Source organism: Chanodichthys erythropterus, chromosome 14, assembly GCF_024489055.1.
Source record: "Chanodichthys erythropterus isolate Z2021 chromosome 14, ASM2448905v1, whole genome shotgun sequence".
Classification (NCBI taxonomy): Eukaryota; Metazoa; Chordata; class Actinopteri; order Cypriniformes; family Xenocyprididae; genus Chanodichthys; species Chanodichthys erythropterus.
The window spans coordinates 44145415-44169360 of NC_090234.1; the positions used below are offsets into that span (position 1 = coordinate 44145415).

Below are 23946 nucleotides of genomic sequence, written 5' to 3' on the forward strand. Positions count from 1 at the left end.
AAAAGCCACAACACAACGGAATAAAGCCACAACACAATGGAAACAAGCCACAACACAACGAAATAAAGCCACAACACAACGGAATAAAGCCACAACACAACGAAATAAAGCCACAACACAACGAAATCAAGCCACAACACAACGAAATAAAGCCACAACACAACGAAATCAAGCCACAACACAACGGAAACAAGCCACAACACAACGAAATAAAGCCACAACACAACGAAATCAAGCCACAACACAACGAAATAAAGCCACAACACAACGAAATCAAGCCACAACACAACGGAAACAAGCCACAACACAATGAAATAAAGCCACAACACAACGAAATCGAGCCACAACACAACGGAAATGCTCCCGGCCACTAGGGGGCTCTCAGAGCTCAGTAATATTAGTATTCTTTGCCACTGTTCTATAAAGTCGACAGTCTTACAAAAATATCAATACCATGATTCGTTTTAAGTATGTAAACATTATATATCGACATGAAATATTAATTAAAAATCACCTACGTGCACAATAGCTTCATATTTATACCTGTGAATGATTTGACGCAATACCACGGCGCATGATAAAGGGAACATCCAACAATTCCACCAAGTGGTTAAAACGTATAATTTGTATTCATTACAATGACTTTGTTTAACATTTAAAAACAGACGTTCAAATTCCAAAGATTGTTAGTTCCTGATGGTAAGACTGACAAGCTTTGGAATTTGAATATGTCTGTTTTTAAATGTTATAAGTAATTTTAATGATTACAAATTATACGTTTTAGCCACTTAGTGGAATTGGCAGACGTTCCCTTCACCATGCAGAGTGGTAGCACGTCAAATCATTCACAGGTATAAATATGAAGCTATTTTGCACGTAAGTGATTATTAATTAATATTTCATGTCGATATGCAATGTTTACATACTATTAAATCTAATTGTGGTATTGATATTACTGCCAACTCTATAGAACATTGGCAAGGAAAACTAACTTTACCGAGCTCTGAGAGCCCCCTAGTGGTTGGGAGCATTTCTGTTGTGTTGTGGCTTTAGTCTGTTGTGTTGTGGCTTTATTCCGTTGCGTTGTGGCTCGATTTCGTTGTGTTGTGAACTTATGTTTGCTTTTTTAATTTCGTTGTGTTGTGCACTACTGGGCCACCGTATGAATGGCCAAATACACACAAGGTTATGTCAAAAGCAACAAAGTTCACAAACACAGTCTGTTATGTCTGTGAACGTAAATTTGTATATTAGATCTATGGCGCATTCCCTTCAAAAATAAAACTAATCCCCTGTGTCTTCAGTGGCTCAAATGTCAAGAGTAAATGAAGTCTGTTATGTTCACTCTTACATCCAACAACAAAACACCTCTATTGCTTACCACAACTTGCACAGGGCTGGGTCTATGCTAATAGGGACGACCTGCAGTCGTGGGTGGGGCCTGTACAACATTACGTCACTTTGCACAGAATCTGCAAACGGCTTGTTCTGAGACATTGCTAATGATTTATGCAGATTAAAAAAGCTGGTGAATTTTTATCATTATAGGGTGGTTGTGTACACTGGCCCTTTTAAATAGCTGGAGCATTTAAAGCCTCAGACGACAAAACTGCAGCGCGTGCTTTGAATAAAAAGAACAATATTGTGAGTTGGTGTGGACACTAATATAGTTATCTTTATAGTTATTCTCGGTGTGAGAATGGGCCTTTAAACACTAAAAACTGTCAGTGTTGCATTAGAATTACAACTTCAGTTTCTACTATAAAGCAGCGCTCCAGTGTGTTCATGTTTTTACTTACGTCTGACCTTGACAGTCTGAATAGTAGAAATGAACCAGAGAAGATTCCCATGTCAAAGAAGGCGGAGCCCCAGAGCCACACCCACCTATTGCTTAAACGCCACATACCACTCCAAGGTGTTTAGCAGCCGGAGCAAATTTTTCTAAAAGCTGTTTCCAATTCCTGAAAACAAACCTTGTTTTGGCCTGATTTTGTTTGAAGTGACTCCTCACCAGTTTGTTCTTCAGTTTCGCTTGAAGTGTATCATGGCTTTAATTCTGAATCAAAATGTCATTACTGGATCTGTTGACTTCTCCAGTCATTTTATCTGCTTAATCCCCGCCCCTTTATTACACTTGACTGCACGGTCGCATTCAGATCTGCCTCCATCAAATCAACAATTTATTGGATGTACATCTCAATACGGAAGAAAAGATCTGTTTTGTTGGAAGGAAGCAAGGGAGGCAGTACCTTCTCAAGAATTCAAATAAGAACATAATTCACAATACAAAAATAAAACAAAACAAATTTTGAAATATGAGATGAAACAACAATTGTTTTTTGTCTCTCTGTTGGTCACTATGAAAAGAGGAATGGGTACATTCTTCAAAATTTCTCATTTTGCACTCCTTAGAAAACAGCATACAGGTTTGGAAGGACATAAAGTAAATAAATAATGTCTGAATTTTAATTTTTAGGCAAACTATAACTTTAAGGTGTAGCATTCTTGTTAGACTTCCTGATGTTTGACTACATTTTTTCTTTCTTCTATTCCTATTGTTTCTTCTACTGGTATTGTTGAATTCCAGTTTATCAGACACTCACAGCAAGAAGATCATATTATATTTACTGTTTCCCATAAGTGCATACTTAAAATCTTTCTGAATTGATGATAATGAGTTCTTACAGTGGTGCCTTAATATATTATGTGGCTCCTGTATAATCCATTAAAAATCTCATTGACCATGAAGCCTTTCAGAAGAGGAGTCTGGGCAAACAGAACGCTGCAATTAAACGAACCACATATTAACTGTATTAAATGATTTTCCTAATTAAAAATCTGTCTGGTCATTTGAGACTGGATGTGTGGATGACTTATGTGTTTTTCCTTTGGTCTGGCTGCAGTTAGGGTCTCCTCAGCAGAAGCCGAAGCGTTTACGTCTACTAGCAGACGTCTCTGGCAGCATGTATCGCTTTAATGGCGTCGACGGCCGTCTGGAGCGCTCCATGGAGGCCGTGTGTATGGTGATGGAGGCTCTGGAGAGCTACGAGCACAAGTTTAAGGTAAGATTTGAATCAGAGCCGATCAGCCATCGGCTCTGTTCCAAAACATAGTGAGCTATCTGTGTAGGCAGCATTTTAACACTGTTTCAAAATAGGCAGCATAAGTTTCCTTCTTTTGACCAAATTCTTAGGTACCATCACATTTAATCTTTATAAAGAAGGCAATCTCAAAATCTATGTTTCCGACTAAAAGTGATAGCTCTCCCAAAAATGAAAAATATCCCATGATTTACTCACCCTCAAGCCATCCTAGGTGTATATATGACTATCTTCTTTCAGACAAACACCATCGGAGTTATAAATATCCTGGCTCCTCCAAGCTTTATAATGGGAGTGAATGGTGCTCCTGATTTTGAAGTCCAAAAAAGTCTATCCACCATAAAAGTGTGACTACAGGGGGTTAATAAAGGCCTTCTAAAGCAAAGCGATGGGATTTTTTAAGAAAAATATCAAATTTTAAAGGTGCCATAGAACATCTTTTTAAAAGATGTAATATAAGTCTAAGGTGTCCCCTGAATGTGTCTGTGAAGTTTCAGCTCAAAATACCCCATAGATTTTTTTTAATAAATTTTTTTAACTGCCTATTTTGGGGCATCATTAAATATGCACAGATTTAGGCTGCGGCCCCTTTAAATGCTCACACTCCACGCCCACGGAGCTCACGCTTGCCTTTAATAGCATAAACAAAGTTCACACAGCTAATATAACCCTCAAAATGGATCTTTACAAAGTGTTCGTCATGCAGCATGTCTAATCGCGTAAGTATGGTATTTATTTGGATGTTTACATTTGATTCTGAATGAGTTTGATAGTGCTCCGTGGCTAAAGCTAACATTACACACTGTTGGAGAGATTTATAAAGAATAAAGCTGTGTTTATGAATTATACAGACTGCAAGTGTTTAAAAAATGCAAATAACGACGGCTCTCTTGTCTCCGTGAATACAGTAAGAAACGATGGTAACTTTAACCACATTTAACAGTACATTAGCAACATGCAAAACATTTAGAAAGACGAATTACAAATATTACATCATGATATCATGGATCATGTCAGTTATTATCGCTCCATCTGCCATTTTTCGCTGTTGTCCTTGCTTGCTTACCTAGTCTGATGATTCAGCTGTGCACAGATCCAGACGTCCTGCCCTTGTCTAATGCTTGAACATGAGCTGGCATATGCAAATATTGGGGTCGTACATATTAATGATCCCGACTGTTATGTAACAGACGGTGTTATGTTGAGATTCACCTGTTCATCTGAGGTCTTTTAAACAAATGAGATTTATATAAGAAGGAGGAAACAATGGAGTTTGAGACTCACTGTATGTCTTTTCCATGTACTGAACTCTTGTTATTTAACTATGCCAAGATAAATTAAATTTTTAATTCTAGGGCACCTTTAAAACTTTATAAACTAAAATATCTAGCTTCCCATGCAAACCAACTTATGCCAAATGAGTAACCCCTGACGCGATGTATGACGCAGGATGTAGGAGAAGCATGAGCTTTAGATGCCTCTCATGGTTCAAACAAATACGGCTAGGCAACAAACTCAAGCTCCTCTTCTTTTATATCAAAATTCTCCAACATTTCTCTTTAAAAATTCTTGTTTTAGACTCCTAATTTGTGACTTGTGTCTTGTTTTGCTCTATCCTCTTGCTCTATGTCATGCGTCGGGTCAGAGGTCACTCTTCCGCCAGAACTAGACTCACGTACAGCTGTTACCGGAAGCCAGTGATTATAGTTTATTATAGTTATTATTGTTTATAGTTTGTTATAAATATGGATTTTTTTTTTTACAAAAACCAATTGCTTCACTTCAGAAGGCCTTTATTAACCCCTTGGAGATGTATGGATTACTTTTATGATGAGTGGATGCGCTATGTTGGGCTTCAAAAAAATGTTGCCATTCATTACCATTATAAAGCTCGGAAGAGCCAGGATATTTTTTAATTTTAATTTCGATTGTGTTCGTCTGATAGAAGATAGTTGTATACACCTAGGATGGCTTGAGGGTGAGTAAAGCATGGGATAATTTTCATTTTTGGGTGAACTATCTCTTTAAGAAAAAAACAAAACATCAAAGATGACAGACAAGCGTTCAAAATTTGTGTTTTCTTTTATATATATATATATATTTGAAAGAGGTTTCTTATGGTTACCAGGGCTGCAATTACTGTATTTGATCAAAAATATAGTAAAAACTGTGAAATATTATTACAATTTAAAATAGTAAAAATAGTAAATAATAATTATTGATGAATAATAATAATTATTCATCAATTCATAATATCTATTTGAATACATTTTAAAATGTAATTTATTACTGTGTAAATTATTATTAGAATTTATTTATTTGAAATAGAAATCTTTTGTAACAGTAAAACCATCTTCCCCTAACTTTACAACCAATTCACAAAAATGTAGGTGGCACAGTAGATTTTGAGACACTGCCTTTAATTTGAAATAAATCCATGCATCTGCTCAGTGAATCTAATTTTGATGGCCATGTCATCTTGGTATAAGTTGACCACAGAGTTCAAAAATATATCTCTACACGTTGATGCATCTCAATCTTTTCACCACAAACACTTTCATCACTCAATAAAAATAGCAAAATCTGTATACAAATAAACCAACTCCAGGCAACACACCATGGAAACCGAGTGAAAACCTTCAGCCGATCTGATGAGTAATAGGGATCTCCCTACCGCACATGCTGACACACTGTTATGGAGGTTGCCATGGCAATAAGGATGATGTAAAATATCCACAGAAACTTCCACATGCTCGGTTGCCATAGAGACAGTCATGCTGGTTTAGGTTGATTAGTGGTTAGCAGCTCTCTGGGAGGCCTCTGCGTCTCATTCTCTCTCTTTCACTTGATGTTCCCCTTTTTCCTCCGTCCATTTCTCTGTCTCTGTTCATCTGAGCTGCTGGCAGATGCTCTGGAGGCTGTGAATCACGGCCCTTGTTGGGAGCTGCTCGCAGATTTGTAGCGCCTGCACAAAAGATGATCTGTTATCTCCATCCCGGGGAGTTTGGGGGAGGAAAGCGGCGGAAGATATGCAGCTGCGGGTGTCAATGGTTCACGTTATCCCGTTCTACTCTAATGTGCATCAACACTTTAAATGTGTGAGGTCAGATCTGAGGCTGGATGATATAAATATAGATAATATGTAACATTTGTAAAACAGCTGGATCCGGTGCAGTAATTTTGTTTCTCCCTCAGGGCAGTGCATTGCTTAAGTATTGATTTTTCTTAAATATAAATCAATATATTTTAGTACATTTTATTTTAAGGTGACATAGTTACATTGTACTTACTCAAATTAGTACTGAGTAATATCAATTAACTACATGTAGTTAGGGTTATGGTTAAGGTTTGGTTTAGGGTTAGTTAGTTAGTTAGTTAGTTAGTTAGTTAGTTAGTTAGTTAGTTAGTTAGTTAGTTAGTTAGTTAGTTAGTTAGTTAGTTAGTTAATTGTAATTATGCATAATTTACTATTATTACTATAGTAAGTATATGTAGTAAAGTGTAACTATGTCACCTTAAAATAAAGTGTTACCATATTTTATTACATTTTTTGGCATTTAAATTTGACCTGTATTTATGATTTTATCACAGTTTTTTTCCCCATTAGGTTTAATAAAAACAAAGACATTTTTAATAACGTGTCTGATTTAGATCTCAGTTGCAAAAAAACGAGCTGGTAAGTTCAGTTCATTTTTGTGAATCAGTTGGTAAGAAATGACTATCAATTAATCTATTCAAAAGTGATTCAGCAATTTACTTGATCAAATGTTCATGCAAGTCTTCATGTGACATTTTACTGGCTTTAAATATTTTAGTAATAAGTATATATAGGTAAATATTGTTGATAAGTACTATTATATTTCTGCATATAACAAAAAAATGTCAATATAAATTAAATATAAGTGAAAAATATTCTGTTTGGTTGAAAAGATTCAAGATACACTACCTTTGAAAAGTTTTGGGGGTTTTTTCATGTTTTTGAAAGAAGTCTCTTATATAGACCTATTTTGTGTTTGCAAACAGCGATGATGTTTTTTGTGGGAAGAGCCTACCTGGTGCCATAAAATTACAGTTCTGCAGTAGCAGTCTGGAAGCCATGGAATAAAGGAATAATAAAAAAAAAGTTAATTTCGAGTTTATACTGTATCTCAAAGTTCTTAGAAGGAAAAACAGAATTGTGAGATATACTCATTATTATTTCTTTTTTCCTCAGAATTGCGAGTTTATATCCTGCAATTCTAACTTTTTCCCTTCAGGTTTGTGATATAAACTCACAATTGCAAGTTATAAAGTCCGAACTGGAAGATATAAAAGATATAAAAAAGAATGTGAGGTAAAAATGTTATGTTTAAATGTTATGAAAAATGTGTTTAGCTTCAAAGGTCATCTTCAACAACTGTATTCTATTAAAATGAAGGCTATATTTTTTGCATTACGATTCTGACATCCAGAGGCACAACAAAACATTTTTCTCTTATTCTGTGGATTTTGTCCATTTTCCTCCTCTTGTTACCGCTGTGTTTCTGCCACCTATGCGTGACATCTACTCCGAATTTGTCTATTCACTAAGGCTTCATTTATTTGATCAAAATACAGTAAAAACAATTATTACATTTTTAAATAATATTTTCAGTCATATGAATATTTTAAAATTTATTCCTTTGTTGCTAAGCTGAATTTTCAGCATCATTACTCTTCTTCAATGTCACATGATCCTTCAGAAATCAATCTATTATGCTGATTTGCTGCTAAAGAAACATTTCTTATTATTATTATTTGTTGAAAAGTTGTGCTGCTTCATATTTTTGTGGAAATCGTCATACTTTTCAGGATTTTTGATGTTCAAAAGAACAGCATTTATTTGAAATAGTATTTTTTGTAATGTTATAAATGTGTTTACTGTCACCTCTTATAAATTTAATGTCCTTGCTGAATATTTAAAAAAAAAAAAAAACGTACTAGCTATATTGCACAGCGCTATTCAGATCTCAGTTTGAGTGTAGAACCTGTAATAGATGGTGACACAGATGAATGAAGTGACAGTGATATGTGAGATGGTAAGAATGCTTGAGTGTGTGTGTGTGTGTGTGTGTGTGTGCTTTTGTTTATATTACATTGTGGGGACCAAATGTCCCCATGATGTAATATAAACCTGAGTTCACCTACATCGTGGGGACCAGCCAGCGGTCCCCACAATGTAAATGGGTTTATAAATCATATAGAATGAGTTTTTGTGAAAAAGTAAAAGTTTGCACAGTTTCCTGTGAGGGTTAGGTTTAGGGGTAGGGTAGGGGGATAGAATGTACAGTTTGTTCAGTGTAAAATGCATTGAAGTCTATGGAAAGTCCCCACAATTCACAAAAACAAACATGTGTGTGTAGGTGTGTGTGTGTGTAGGTGTGTAGGTGTGTAGGTGTGTAGGTGTGTGTGTGTGTGTGTGTGTGTGAGGGGTGCCAGACTTTATGGCCCCACCTTGGCTGTTTGCTCATCCAGCTGGCCTGTCATATATCTGTTTTGTTTTTTGTGACACTTACATAATCTGCATTACATAAAAGTGCACCTGATAACTCATCCACATGTGATCTCAAGGCGGGTGTCATACACATTCTTCCTCTCATTTGTCCTTTGATCCGCTCAGCTCTGCAGGTTACACATTAGTCTGTGTCCCCTTAGTCTCACGTAGCCAAACCTTTGACAATCAACATAGAGCCTGGTCCACACTGATGCTTTTTCTGGCCAAGATGAAAACCAGCGTGACTCCCAGATAATGTGTGCAAAAGTCAGCCAGTCAAATCTGATCTGGTAATTTCAGTTTTTCTGTGCCATATACAGTACTTCAGTGGGCATTGCTTGAAACTGAGACTAGTGTCCTCTTGATATGATCAGCCAGAAGTATACTGAAGATGTATTGACGTAATGGAATGTGATGTATTTCAGACTCTCAGTGCCATCAACTGTTGCATTGTTGGCAAAGACACTTGGTTCACTGTTGAGCTGGACAAGATTTTATTATGAAACTTCCTTTGATTGACTATTCATGAGTGTAACTCAAAATAGCATCCTCTTTGTCATTATAGCTGATTTACATCATCTTTTTGTTTTGTTTTACATGATTGAGGTGCACTTCTAAAAAATCTTTTCTTGAAGAGTGTTTATTCCAGCATTGAGCATACCGTTGTTTGTCTGCTCGTTATTTTCCTGGCAGCGTAGACTAACCCTTCTCCTTCTTCCTGTTTTTTCCTCTGTAGTATGATATTATGGGGCACTCCGGAGATGGATTTGACATAGAACTGGTCAGATGTGACAAAGTGCCTAAGAACAACAAGGAGAGGCTGAAAGTTTTGAAGGTACAGTAATGCCTCTGTAATGCAAGTGTGACCTCATTTCCTTCCTTTTGTTTTGAAATCTATGCTCTTATGAATTCACTTGTGCTGACGTAGTAGCAGTATTTCTCCTAGAATTCCTCCTATTGTCTTATGTGACCACATCAGGAAGAAAGTCAAGCATAAATTCTCAGACATGAGACTGCAGGGATGGTAACTGAGATTCACTGACGCACAACTGCAGCCAAATTGGGGCCTTCAAAAAATGAAACAATCTCCTTTATTTCCTAAGCAAAGTGCTACTAGTAATATTTCAGCCCCTGGTGTTTTTCTGATTACAGGCGTCACAGAAAAAAATAATTTAAACCACTGACAAAATTACACTTTTACTCTGAAATCACAGGTTTACACTTGAAACAGAAAGTTCTTCAAGATTTATTCTCTGAAAATAATCTTATCTTTCACAGTTTAATTATCAAGTTTCACCTGCCTTAAAGCCAATCACACTACAAGATTGAAGCTTGGCGTCCTTTCATGTATGCGATTAAAAAGTCACGTCTTGAAAAGTCACACTAGAAAGTTTCATCCTTGTCCAGTGTCTTCACTATTTCCCTCCAGAAGTTATGAACGATAAAACACCCTTTTGTGCAATTAATCATGATTAATACTTTCTTTTTGTCATCATTTGCTATATCCAGCAAAGTAAACCATCAAATTGAAGGGTGACTTTTCTGCAAGCTTTTTTTCAGCTTAAAATGTAGGTGTCTTTCCATTTGGAGACACCAAATAACCAAATGATATAAGCAGTCCATAATTCATAAATTGATGCACACCAAACCACCCATCAAGAAAACTTTTCTGAATTCACAGTGTATATTATGTGTACAGTGCAATAGCAGAGCTTGTTTACATTTTGGACGAGTAAAGATATGATGCAATACTGAACAGACCCAAAAGTTTGCGCATCAAGATAATGGACTCACGTGTGTTTACTGTACGTCTCCTGTACGTCACTGCAATCATCTTTACCTTGATTCCAATCCTCATCCATCAAAACTTTACTAGCGAGACGCTGGTTTGCTTTATCCAGCCAAGAAACGTAGTTTGCATATCATCTCTGGCCATACAGCGGTGGGATGTTTTTACTTTCAGTCTATATTTCACACAGCATGATCACGGGTTCACACTCTTCAGAAACAATCACAGAATATGAGTTTTAAACCAAAACAGACACTGGAATGAATAATTTACTGAAAACGCAATGTGAGTCTCTATTCTGTCTTTTATCTCTGATGTAATCAGCCAGGTTTTCTTTACATTGGTGCTTTTTGGGACTGAATGTTTGAATGAATTCGCTTACTGGATGAAAACTTTCCCAGAGTTTGACAAAATGACAGAATGACATAATGATCTGATCGCAAACATAGACGCGAAATCGGGTTAAAGGGTTTGAATAGATATTTCCACCTACCAGGGTTGCAGGTGCTTTCACCATTGTAGATGCTCTCGACTTCTAAGATCATCTATCTGTAACTGCTTGATTTAAATTACATTAAAGCTGCAGTCCGCGATTTTTCCTCTTTGTCGCCATCTCTTGTTTGAAACCTGCAATTGCAGCCTCGGCACAGCTCGTCAGCGCGGATGAATCTAATGCTTGCTGTCAGTCACCGCACCGGTGTGGATACTGAACTTCAGAATCACAGATTCTATGTCTTGAAAGTATGACCAATATAAGAATTTTTACTGGAAAATATCATTTGAACAAGTAACATGTCTGCCACTTTTGTTCTGACCAACTGAGGAAAAAAGCATTAGGCCTACAATAAATCACGCTGCCAATGATGATTAAATCTAACGATCGCTTAGCTCAAATCATGTCAAACCGTGCAAATTATTATTGCTGTTATACTTTGGTCTCAGATCGTTAATGTTAACAACATCAGCATTGCTATGACTATGTGTCACTATTTTAGCGTTACCTGTAGATTTCAATTTCTGTCTTTTGCTTTTTGACTACGGCTGAATCTCCAGTTGTCACTGATGATTGTCATTTGGATCTTTCTGGATTACAATCCGCCATCAAAATTATAAGTTTAAATATTTCAGCTGCTGTGAGAAAAGGCTATAAATGATCCACTACCTGCAGTATCCTCACATGATAAAATCGACGGGACCCTTTCTGTTTACGGACGTGACGTAATGACCCGCAGAGGAACTGCTGCATGCTCAAATTTACCGCGGAAATCCACCATGTCGCTCTTATTATAAAACATTATTACAAGCTTATCGTTGTGAATCGAGCTAAGATAATGAGATAGTATTGAACACTGGCTGGTTATGTACTTGCTCAAAAATTGATTTTGGATCATTTTTAACCAAAAAAAGTTACAGACTGCAGCTTTAATGACGCAATTTCATGTGTTTCAGTAATTTATTTACATTAAATTATTTTAACGTGTTAAGGATTTTTAATTAATCGTAATTTAGTTAACTCGTTGACTTTGACAGTCCTATTAAAATATAAAAAATGTCTTCCATGGCCCATGTTCCATAAGGGACCAAACATCCACCCCATAATCTCACAAAATCCTGTGAGAAACTCTGCTGTTGCTGTTTTTTTTTTTTTGGCTCTGTTTCCCATGAATCTGTGCAAAACTGGTTTCAAACCCTTCTTCCATGTTGTTTATTGAGATGTTGTCAAGAATCTCCCATGTGTGAGCTAACCGCCCTAGGAAGTGCATTAAAACAAACTGTTTAGCATATGGCCTTTTCTTTTCCTCTCGGGCAGCTGAATATGCATTATAACCTCTTCTGCTGTACTCCACTGTCCCAGACCATGCATGCCCACTCGCAGTTCTGCATGAGCGGAGACTACACTCTGGAGGGCACCGAACAAGCCATAAAGGAGCTGGCGCAAGAAGAAGCCGACGAGCATTTCGTCATCGTGTTGAGCGACGCCAACCTGGAGCGCTATGGGATCAGCCCCGACCGGTTCGCACGTGCCCTCACCAGTAACCCGCAGGTCAATGCCTTCGCCATCTTCATCGGTTCCCTAGGAGACCAGGCGGACAGGTGAGGTTAATGTCCCGCAGCAGGTCGTGTGTTAAGCGTTAGCGTGTTTGGTTAAAGGTTAAGCCTGGATTAGAACCGGCGGTGCCATTTCATGAAAACCGCCGTGCGGTGAAACGCCTTTGAATGAAAGTCACTCTCTAAAGTTCTCTCCAAAAAAAACAAGGCCCATTTCATTGCTAATTGCAGTGCAAAGTCTCAAATGTTTAGGGCAGCACTATAAAGCATAATGAGTTTGAATTGTAATTAACATTCCCTTTCTGGAGCCGTGTCAATTCTTTGCTGTGGCCTGTGTGATTTGTTCGGCTCTTCTCATATAAAAGGCAAGAGTCTATAGGCTCATGTTCAGCTCTCTTTGGTGCATTGTTCGTGTTTTTTGAAGGATTTTGCGGGTCTTGACTCACAGAGGGCACATGAGGAGATCTTGAAGGCATGCGGAAGGCACCCCCGTGGTGGTCGGACACGTCCCATATAGGCTGTCCTTTCGTGGCCTCCGTGATTTAAAGAGCAGTCCTCTCTGAACATGTGCCTTCTTCTTTTTAAAGGGACTAAATGACAGTAATGAATGATTAGTGAGGAGGGAGGGGCGGCAGCTAAGTGAAAGGACATGGGCGGCACTTTGCTTTCAGTCCCTCTTAACCAACAGGCTTTTCCCAAGACCCTGTATCTTATCAAAGCCCCTCCATGAATGACAGCCATTGTCCCTCCTATGGAGGAATAGGAAAAACTCATTTGCATTGCTAATGTTTGATGTGGGGGGCTCTTTTCTCTTTCTCTCCGACATTCAGGCTCCAGAGGACTCTGCCGGCCGGACGATCTTTTGTCGCTATGGACACCAAGCAGATCCCTCAAATCCTTCAGCAGATTTTCACATCCACCATGCTGTCCAGTGCCTAAGAGAACAGTAGTTGAATGAATCGCACCAAACCTGCTCCATCACTGATGACACAGTGATCTCTGCATCCAGGTGTAACAGGTCCAATCTCATGAAACGTCAAAATCAAAAGATAGAAATAAGGCATTATACATTTTTTTTATTTATACTATGCACATGTTCTCCCCAAATTCTCATTACCATATTGATTCTTGTAGTGTAATAACATCTTTTAATGTGTTAGATATTATTTTGTACTGACTTTCATTACTGAAGTTCATGTATAATGATTTAAAAAAAAATAATTCAATAAAAAAAATTCAGAATCCCATCTGAGAAAAATTTTAATTACAAAAAACTCAAGAGTAAAATTTACACAAAAACAGTAAAAAATAAATACAGTAAAACATTTTGGATGTTCCTGTATGCTGATTGTATTACAATAAAAATGAAAAAAAAAATGTAATTACAACATATATAATTTATTATTAACATATAAAATGTCACATAAAAACAGTGAAAATACATACATACATAAAGTAAAGCATAACTGACATTCATGTATGCTGATTAAAAAAATATTTAGCAATATTTTAGCAAATATTGGGAAGCACCTGTGAATTACAAAAAAACTCAAAAGTAAAATGTAAATAATGTAAAAATAAAGTGTTGGTGAGAATTTGGGGGGGATATGCTTAAGTGTCATAAAAAAATGTAAATTAAAAAACCCTTTTTTTAATTAAAACAATTTTTTATTTTAGTTATTTTATTTTTGTTGTTGTTTTGTTTAAAAAAAAACTGAAAATGTAAGCAAAATTTTATATTTTCAAAATAATTTTTTATGATCTGGACAGTTTTGGTTTATCACCCAAAATGGGCCTTCTTTTTCTGAAAAATGTGTGAGAGGTTTCATCACAGAGCCATGGCTTTGTGTATGGACTATACTGCATGCAAATCTATAGTCACAATTCACAATTGTGTGCTGTATCAGGACTGAACTGTATGAGTCTACGATATTTTCACAAATGTACATAAAGTGCTATGAAAAATTAGATGATATTTTAAGTTTGGCAGTCTGTTGTTTAAACATATTCTATGAGCTTTTAACATAATCACGCACATGCCTAAATTGCTATCCATGCTATGTTAAGACTGAGTTGAGTGCATTGGTTTGATTGTGCATTTAACAGTGCTGGGTAATATACCTAGCACTAATAATTGACAACGGGACATTGAACAATTTGAAAACACTTCACACCCGAGGTGATAATGTGGCCACGGCGTGAAGTGGTGTGCATTATTTTCTAATAATTTAATGGACCGGAGTCAATTATTCCACTTATACTACTGTTACCACACCTCAAGACACTGTTCAGATGTTGTCACCTTAGAATGTTCGTCAACCAATCAGACTCAAGCATTTAACAGCCCTGTAGTATATTGTATATTAATGCCTTTTGATTATATTCAAAATCAAGTTAAACAGGTTAAAATAATACAGTTTTTTTCAAATGACAAAATATAATAGTGTAAAATTCTATAGTACAAAATAATAATGTAAAATCCATCCAAAATATTATTCACAACATTATGTAACACAACATAATGTTGTGTAATTATATCACTAAAACCAGCTGTTAAGAGTGTATTAAAAGAACATGAGGCGTGTCTGAGTGTAACCTGTTTTGTTTTCAAGAGCCTCGTATTGTGTAAGAATTGGCACTCTTTTATTGGCACGTTTGTTGGGATTTTCCAAGTGTCCTCTAAACACATCATTGTAAAGTGCACACATCCTGTAACTTATGGTAGGGATTGAGACTGAAGCGAAAGAAAGACCGCCACCCCATCACCCAAGAACTTTCTCGTAAATCTCTTTCTGTCCTGAGAAACCAGAACCTCAAGTGCAATTCCACACCACATTCCTCAGCCATCCCATTACACATTCATCACTCTTTAACCAAATGAGTGCAAATGAAAATGTATTCGGGACCTCTGACAGGCCTGACAATCGTCTCCGCTGACACAGAGCTGTGAGAAACTTTAAAGAAAAAACAACAGCTCACAGAAATAGTAGGTCTAGAGGTCAAAAGAACAGATAAAGTTTGCATTTTCAGCACACAAAGACGAGGATATATTTACTGCCGAAAAGTATAGCCTTCTGTGCATCCTGTGTTTGTGAGTCATCTTGAGGGAGATTTTTTTTTCTGGACTTCCTGTTATATTTGACCTCTGCTCTGTACCAGGCCCGTGTTAGCAGTGCTGAGTGTGGAATGTTGTCCACCTGACTGCACGCGCCTCTTCACTGCTTGCGCAAACTTCTCCGAGACGCTTTCCAAGTGCTCCATCTATGTCAACAGTCTTTTTCCTTCCTGTCCCCTGGACCCACTGACGCCCGCCGCTGCCACCCTGCCTCTCACATGGAGCTGAGGAATCCAGCCCCTGGCTCCTGTTACGCCACACTCCCGAGATGTTGCCGAGGAGAAAGTGGGACTGTAATATATAGAATCTGGCCAGCGTGATCAGTTGAACTTTGCAAAGCCAGCAGGTAGCAGAAATGTCCTACAGAATGTTTCTGCTGAAAACACTGACGCTCTGTTCCAAAACCTATTGAGCTGCCTACTTAAAGGGTTAGGTCACCCAAAAATAAAAATTCTGTCTTTAATTACTCACCTTCATGTCGTTCCAAACCCATAAGACTTTCGTTCATCTTCGAAACACAAATTAAGATATTTTTGATGAAATCCGAGACATTTCTAGACAGCTACGTGACGCATAACCTGATTTTCCATGTTCCTGGGTCAACATTTTTGTTGATCCTGGAACAACATTCAGACCAACCAATCAGATTTGAGGGACAAGTTTACAGATTATGTCAAGTTTAGGCTTAAAATCATGAATTGGTGCTTCTACATCAGTGTTATTCATCTATCATTTCCCTCTGATTTTTGGGATAATTTATGGGTAGGGTTAGGTTTAGGGGTAGGAATAGGGTTAAGACTAAATTTTCAGACTGAAATGTTGTTCTAGTAGATAGTGATATGTGATATGTTGATATGTTGACCCAGGAACGCATCTAACTCAGCAAAATCAGGACGTGCCTACGTAACTACCACTTTGATGCTTCAAAAAGTTCATAAAGAGATCGAAAAACTAATCTATATGAATTGAGTGCTTTAGTCCAAATTTTTTGAGTAGACTCGATCGCTTTAAATGATGAACAGATTTACATATTCACATATAGCAGGATTGTCCTACAGAATGTTCCTACTGAAAACACTGACACTCTGTTCCAAAACCTACTGAGCTGTCTTCTTAAAGGAATAATTTGCCCAAAAATGAAAATCTGCTGTTGATTTACTCACCCTCAGGCCTTCCAATATGTAGGTGTCTTTTTTCTTCAGTAGAACAGTAAAGAAGTTTTTTAGCTGAAACCGTGGTCCTTGGTGATTTGTGTAATGCAAGTCAATGGCTACAGAGAGTCAAAAAAACATATTACAGGCAAAACAAAATGAATACCCGTCACCTGGTGATACATTGAGGTGTTATGAAGCTAAACGATTGGTCTGTGCAAGAATCTGAACATTATTTACAACATTATTACCTGTAATCCACCGCCTCAGCAAATGGTCTTGAGCGTTCATGGCAGTCTGAAGCATGAGCTTCTTGTCCCTTAATGACATATGCGCAGGAGTTCAAACATTGGGAATCTGTGAAAAGTCAATCTTTCCAACTAAGATCATGTATAGGTTGCAGCATTCAGGATAAGTACGATTTTGATGAACAATACAACACACGCGTCGTCCTCTGTTGTAAACAAACACAGCGTCACTCCAGACTGGAACATGCTTGCCGTTTGCTGAGGCTATGGATTATAGGTAATATTGTCGTAAATAATGTTCAGTTTCTTGCACAGACCAAACATTTCACTTCATAAGACTTCAATGTGTCATCAGGAGTCATGGGTATTCATATTGTTTTGCCTGGACATGTTTTTTTGACTCTCAAAGTGAAATGCACCCATTGACTTGCATTTTACGAATCACCAAGGATCTTCTCTACATTTCTAATGAAGAAAAAAAAAGACTCTTGCATCTGAAGGTGAGTAGGTTAACAGCAAATTTTCATTTTTGGGTGAACTGTCCCTCCAAGGCTGTGTGTCCACCAAAGCGTGAAAACGCCTAGCTGAAGGTGTTTGAGAACACAGCTCACTATGTTTTGGATCAGAGCCCGAGCGGATCCACTGTGCCTTGAAGGGCTGAACACAGGTACATCACTTGAAAGTGCATGCTGCCATCACTTACTTTAGTGAAATGGTGTGCCAAGACTTCAGAGTAACTGAATAAATGAATCATCGCACCCACACAGGCCTCACTTACTAATCATAAAGACGATTTGTATAGTGAAACTGTCAACATGTCTTGTAAAAACAATGTAATTACTGACAGTTATAGCCATTGAAGGTCATAAATGAAGTCTTTGACTTGTTAATTGCTGCTGAACATGTATATTATTGTCTTCTTGGTATCTTTTGATTTTAATGTGGTGTAAGGAATACATGTTAACAGATCAAATAAACATTATAGTCTGTAGAGTGTGTGTAAAATGAACTCGTGCTGCTTATTGTTAGGGTCTGTTCACACAGGAGGTGTTCTTTCTTTGATTCTGCCTGCGCTGTTTTTAAGTGCCTAATTTAAAATGGCATTTTTGATCATTCTTGCTTTGTTTTTGGTGTCCCATAAACTTTATTTTGGTCCCTGCTCCTCTCTTTCATCGCAAACCTCTTGAAACTTATACTCAGAGCGGTCAGCGTTCTCTGTTGCACTATTAAGCAAATTAACATCTAGCAGAGAAGTAACAGCTGACACAGCAGTGAGAAGTACTTTATATTTACCCTACTCAGGTAAAATATTAATTGTCATTACACTAGGTTTTTGATATTGTGTTGCACTTTAAAGACTATAGCCATTTCCAAAGACAGGATAACGTTCTGCACATCCTCATTTTTGTGTTTATTAAATATGTCTAGCTATTTTAATTATGTTTTCAGCTACCAATAAGAGTATAGTGCTCTCAATTTCTGTCAGGACCACTATCATCATCAAATATGATTGCATAGAGTTTGTATTGACGGTATGGTTCTGTTCTAGACAAGAACTCCCTGCGGATCCATGCAGCCTAGCATGGATAAGAGCAGGGAGAGCAGCAAAAACAGAACCAACATATGCAGATATAATTAATGTCAATAATTTAACATGTACACATATTTCAAGAATTAGTCTGATTCAGGAGAATCATAAGGTCAATCCTGACTGAAGAGAGGAGGAGCTGGGGATGGAGGAGGGTAATTAGTTCCTGAGAAATGCAATAGCTGCTGATAATACTGAGGTGCTTATATATGGATGCTGTGATAGGCGTCGCATTTCTATAGGTAGACGTTGGTCACCTGGGAGTCAGCTGATGCAAGCTTGACTGACGTGACCTGCCAGAACTGACGCTAATGCTGGATTTAAAACATCTGACAAGATTCCGCACATTTTACTCCAAAAAAATTTTAAAAGCCGCATTTATTTGATTACAAATACAGTAAAGACAGAAATATTATGGAGTATTATATTTAATATATATATATATATATATATATATATATATATATATATATATATATATATATATATATATATATATATATATATATATATATATATATATATATATATATATATATATATATATATATATATATATATATATTAACATTTAAAATGTAATTTATTCCTGTGATGGCAAAGCTAAATTTAACATAATATGATCTTTCCGAAATCATTCTAATATGCTACTTTGCATTATTATTGCTATTATTATTATTATTATGTTTAAAACAGTTCATGCTTAACATCGTTGTGGAAACCGTGATACATTTTTTTCAGGATTCATTGATGAATATATGTCAAAAGAACAACATTTGAAAAAGAAATCTTTGTATCAACATTATCAGTCTTTATTGCACTTTTGATCAACTTGCTTAATAAAAGTATTAATTTCTTTAATCTGAAATCTTACAGACACCATACTTTTGAATGGTAGTGTACATGACATTTTTTTTTTTTTTGGTGGAAATATCCCCATCCTGAATCCTCACAATCAAAATAAGCGCTAAAGCTGATAGGAACATCAGTTTTTAATGATTTCCATTGTGTGTTTAAGTCCATCCATTGACAAATTGACCTCCAGCTGACCCTCTTGTGTCATTTGACCTAGTGCGTGAAACAATGATAAGAAAAAGCGTCTAGACTTCTCAGAAGTGTGCTGAAAGCTGTGGGTAAATGTTTTTTTTTTTTTCTTTTTTTTTTTCTGGGATACGGAGCTATACGTGCAGCGCTTTTGTTCAGGCAATGACATGAAGTCCTAAAGTCTTCCATGTTCCTCAGACTCCTCAAGCAGATGTCAAAACACCCACCTGCACCTCAAATAACCATCTTTAATCTGTGTTAACAGCATTTGTGATGTCATTCTCTGGTTCTCGTTCTGTCATTTTCTCTGCAGATCACAGTTATTTTGAAGCACAATGGATTTGCTTCATGAATGTTGTACATACTATTTTTCCTTCAGGCGCTGTTTTTCGTGTACACTGTAAAAAAAATCCCGTTGTTTCTACGGAAAAATACCGGCAGCTGTGGTTACCAGAACAATACTGTAAAAATGACATCAAACCGTAAACATACTTACGGAGTTACATGTGAATTTTACATTTTAAATATGTATATTTAACATTGGATTTCAGTACACTGTAAAAAAAATCCCAGTAAAATTTACGGTAAAATAACATATTTCATTAACTGATATAATGTTAATTTACCAACCTAATGAAGTACTAATATCTGTTTTGTATCTTTATAATACACTGACAGTCACCAAACACAGTGGTGATGAGAGTCACATGATGAATCAAAGTTCATCACAAGCAGCTTTTCCACAAGCTGAGAAGCACAATACTAATATATAGAAGGAGCACACAGTCTCATTCACACACACACTAAACACCATCATGGTAACATGCATGAAATTTTAAAAATGCAATAAACATTAATTTAACAACATTAGATGTAACATAAAACCCTAATGTACATAACTGATTAGAAAAAAAATGAGAAAAACTAAGAAGTTATTTCAACAAAAATATATCAAATGTGAAGTGTCATGCAGGGAATTGTGGGAATGTCAATTTACGGTTTTTCTCTGTAAATTTTACAATGAATTGTTATTTTTCACTTTCAAAAACTGTGAATTTAACGGTATTTTACCGTTAAATTACATTAAATGTACCGTTAGATCTATTACAGTTATTCATTGTATATAGTACGGAAACTTTCTGTAAACCAATTAACAGTTTTTCACCGCAGCATTTTTACAGTCTTTTAATTTTTTACAGTGTAGTATTAACTGGGGGAGGAGGAGGTGTGGACTGATTTGTGCTGGATTTGTGTTGACACAGTTTCATTCAGTAGTTGTGCAATGATCGAACTCATCACACGCTCATGACTGGAGCTATGTGACCTCTGCATGTACACCATCTTCTATTTACAGCTACTCTGTGATGCACTTGCACACTAAATGGGAGTATGCTAATAAACGTCTTACACAAACGGACGTGTGTGAGTGTGTTGTTCCCTTTGTTTGTCAGTATTTGATGAGGTTAGTCTGGCTCACATGTGTCTGTGCTGACAAGCTTCCTGATGCCGCTGATACTGGACATAGGGATGGAAAGAGGAAACAGCTAATTAGCACATGGGATCTGCAGCCGCAGAGAGTTCAGAGAATTTGATTATGCTTTCAGACACTTAAAAGGGTGTCAACCCAGGCTCACTGGAAAAACATGCCTGTGGCGACATTTCGGCAATATGATTAGTTGCTTTTTGCACATTTCACAATTTTTTTAGTGCTCTGACAGTGAGATGAGAGTTGGATGATGACATCACTATTTTCTCCAGAGCTGCTTTATAGATGAATCACACTCATTTCATAATTGATGATCTTTGCACAGTTTTTGAATGGAACTGAACCAACACTGAACTGACCTCAGCTGAACAACGTCATGTCTTCACAAACACAACATGTCTGTAGAGCTGCTTTACAGCAGAATTGAATTCTGTTTGCATCACTGAATCATTATTTTCCTGTTTAGCACTGTAAAGCAGCTTTGAAACAATCTGTATTGTATAAAAAACTAAATAAATAAAGGTGACTTGACTTTCAAAGTGAAATGAACATTCAGATTTATTCAGATGGACATGAATCTAGCAACATTTTATTATGGTTGTTGTATTTATCGTAGTTCAGAAGTGAAATCTCCAGTGAGTGTTGCTAAAAGGTTAATTCTCTATCACATTTGAAATTAAGCAGCCACACTAAACCTGATAGTGTTAAAGGTGCAATATGTAAGAATTTTGCAGTAAAATATCCAAAAACCACTAGACCTGTGTTATATATTTTGTTCACTTGAGTACTTACAATATCCCAAATGTTTCTAACTGTTTGTAAATCATAAGAAAATGTCAATTTTAACTAAGGCTCCGGGACGTGTGAGGAGTCGCCTGTCAATTGCGTCATACCCGCGTTACCTTCGGTTTCCGGTTTTATTCTGTAGAAACCATGGAAACACCAAAGACGCTTTAATATATTACATGTTTTAATAGACAAGTGAACAAGTGTTTGGTCACATTTACAGACAGAAAACTAATTGTTGTTCAATAGCTCAACACATTTAGTCTAATTGTTTAAAGGTCCCGTTCTTCGTGATCCCATGTTCCAAACTTTAGTTAGTGTGTAATGTTGTTGTTAGAGTATGAATAAAATAAATAAAAACAAAGTTCAATGCCAAGCGAGATATTTTATTTAACAGAAGTCGCCTACATTGAATGGCCGGTTTGGACTACATCCCTCTACTTCCTTCTTTAATGACGTCACTAAAACAGTTTTTTGACTAACCTCCGCCCACAGGAATACACAAAAAAGGGGGCGTGGTCGTGTTGCGCTCCCACAGAGAAGAGCAAGAGTTGCGTTTGTACAGTGTGTTTGTCGCCATGTCGTCGAAATGGTGTTATTTTCATCCCGCAGTCCAATCACCTTTGTTTGGCCTTCCCAGGGACGCTGTACTTAGAGATCAATGGTTACAATTTATGTTTAACTCGGTTCCCGAAAATTATAATTGTGGTATCCTTACTGCAATAGTTAATGTTGGACTGCAGTGCACATAATGGCCACAAGAGGGGACTATGTTTATGTATATGGCTGTTTTCCGTATGAGGTACTCTTCTGAGTGAGTGCTAACGTTGTACATTTTCTGTCGCTGCTTGTGGAGATTAAAGAGTTCAGTCTCTCGGGAATTATTGTCTTTTGTGTTAATTCGGCACAACATCACAATAATCCACATGTAAAACTATGTGCAGCACACGTTATGGTAAGAGGCGTGACCTTTCCGGGCAAGGAGCGCTAAGCTGCTGTCGAATCACAACACAGGAACCGCTGGCACAATCAGAATTCGTTACGTATTTCTGAAGGAGGGACTTCATAGAACAAGGAAGTCATCAGCCCATTTTTATGACAGTGGAAACAGCGGTATACAGATAAGTAAATTATGTGAAAAATACTGTTTATTTACACGCGAAACATGAACATATGGTATATTGCACACTATAAACACAATCAAAGCTTCAAAAAAACACGAAAAACGGGACCTTTAAATCTAATTTTCTTGATTTGTTTGTGATTACCATGCTTTACTATGTCTCAGAGAAAAACACTGTTTTGTGTAGTAGCTAACATAGCATAATCAGATGCAGCTTTATTTTTAGTAACAGTAATACAGCATTTTCTCCATCATACAATGCGTTTTAAAATTAATTGCATGCCATTTATCAACACAAGCCATCCAGCATTTAATATGATATTCTAAAAATCGATCTAGCTTACTGCAGTGTGTAACAAGTGTCTCACAGCAGCTGCCAAAATGTATCTAATATGATAAACGGAGCTGTGTTACCTCATACTCATGACTGGAAAAGCAGAAGCAGCGCCGGTGACTGTCATGATAAAAGTTACGGCTTGTGTTATGCAATCGCTCCAGCGGCCTCGTTCAGCTCCCATAACACTCGGTCCTGCTCTGCTTCATACTACAGTAACGTTAATAATCGCATCCCTGAACATGATTTCTGCCCGAGTCCTATCCCAATTATTTCCACCAGCTGTGATGTGAAAACCACATGTCCCAAGATTCCGTACTCAAACTTGGCGTCATCAAGCTACACCTTTGTTTTGAAAAGGCCTCTACCGACCTCTAGCGGACAAAAAATCTTACAAATTGCACCTTTAACAAAAGCAAATGTGATATATTTGGCAAGCAAAAAGCAGAATATGCAAGTGCAATGTTGTATCAGGTGAGCTACTGAGCAAGTTTACTACATCAGAAAAGCCACATGTGAATCTGGTTATGTGATGTAAACTTCAAAATGTATCAATTTACAAATCACGCACTATGGTAAAAGTGTTTTGAGGCCATAACATAGCATTGTGCTAGGAACCA

At 37.0% G+C, this 23946-nt stretch overlaps 1 protein-coding gene across 2 annotated transcripts in view; it reads left to right on the forward strand.

Moving 5' to 3' along the window:
• The window catches only part of vwa8 (von Willebrand factor A domain containing 8), a 146055-nt gene extending 128120 nt beyond the window's left edge, over positions 1-17935 (forward strand). For both annotated transcript variants that reach the window (XM_067409012.1, XM_067409011.1), the window contains 4 exons: positions 2904-3062; positions 9350-9448; positions 12258-12496; positions 13282-17935. In XM_067409012.1, coding sequence (XP_067265113.1) covers positions 2904-3062; positions 9350-9448; positions 12258-12496; positions 13282-13390 — 606 coding nt within the window. In that variant the 3' untranslated portion in view covers positions 13391-17935. The remainder of the gene's footprint in view (positions 1-2903; positions 3063-9349; positions 9449-12257; positions 12497-13281) is intronic.
• Positions 17936-23946: the final 6011 nt, after the last annotated feature.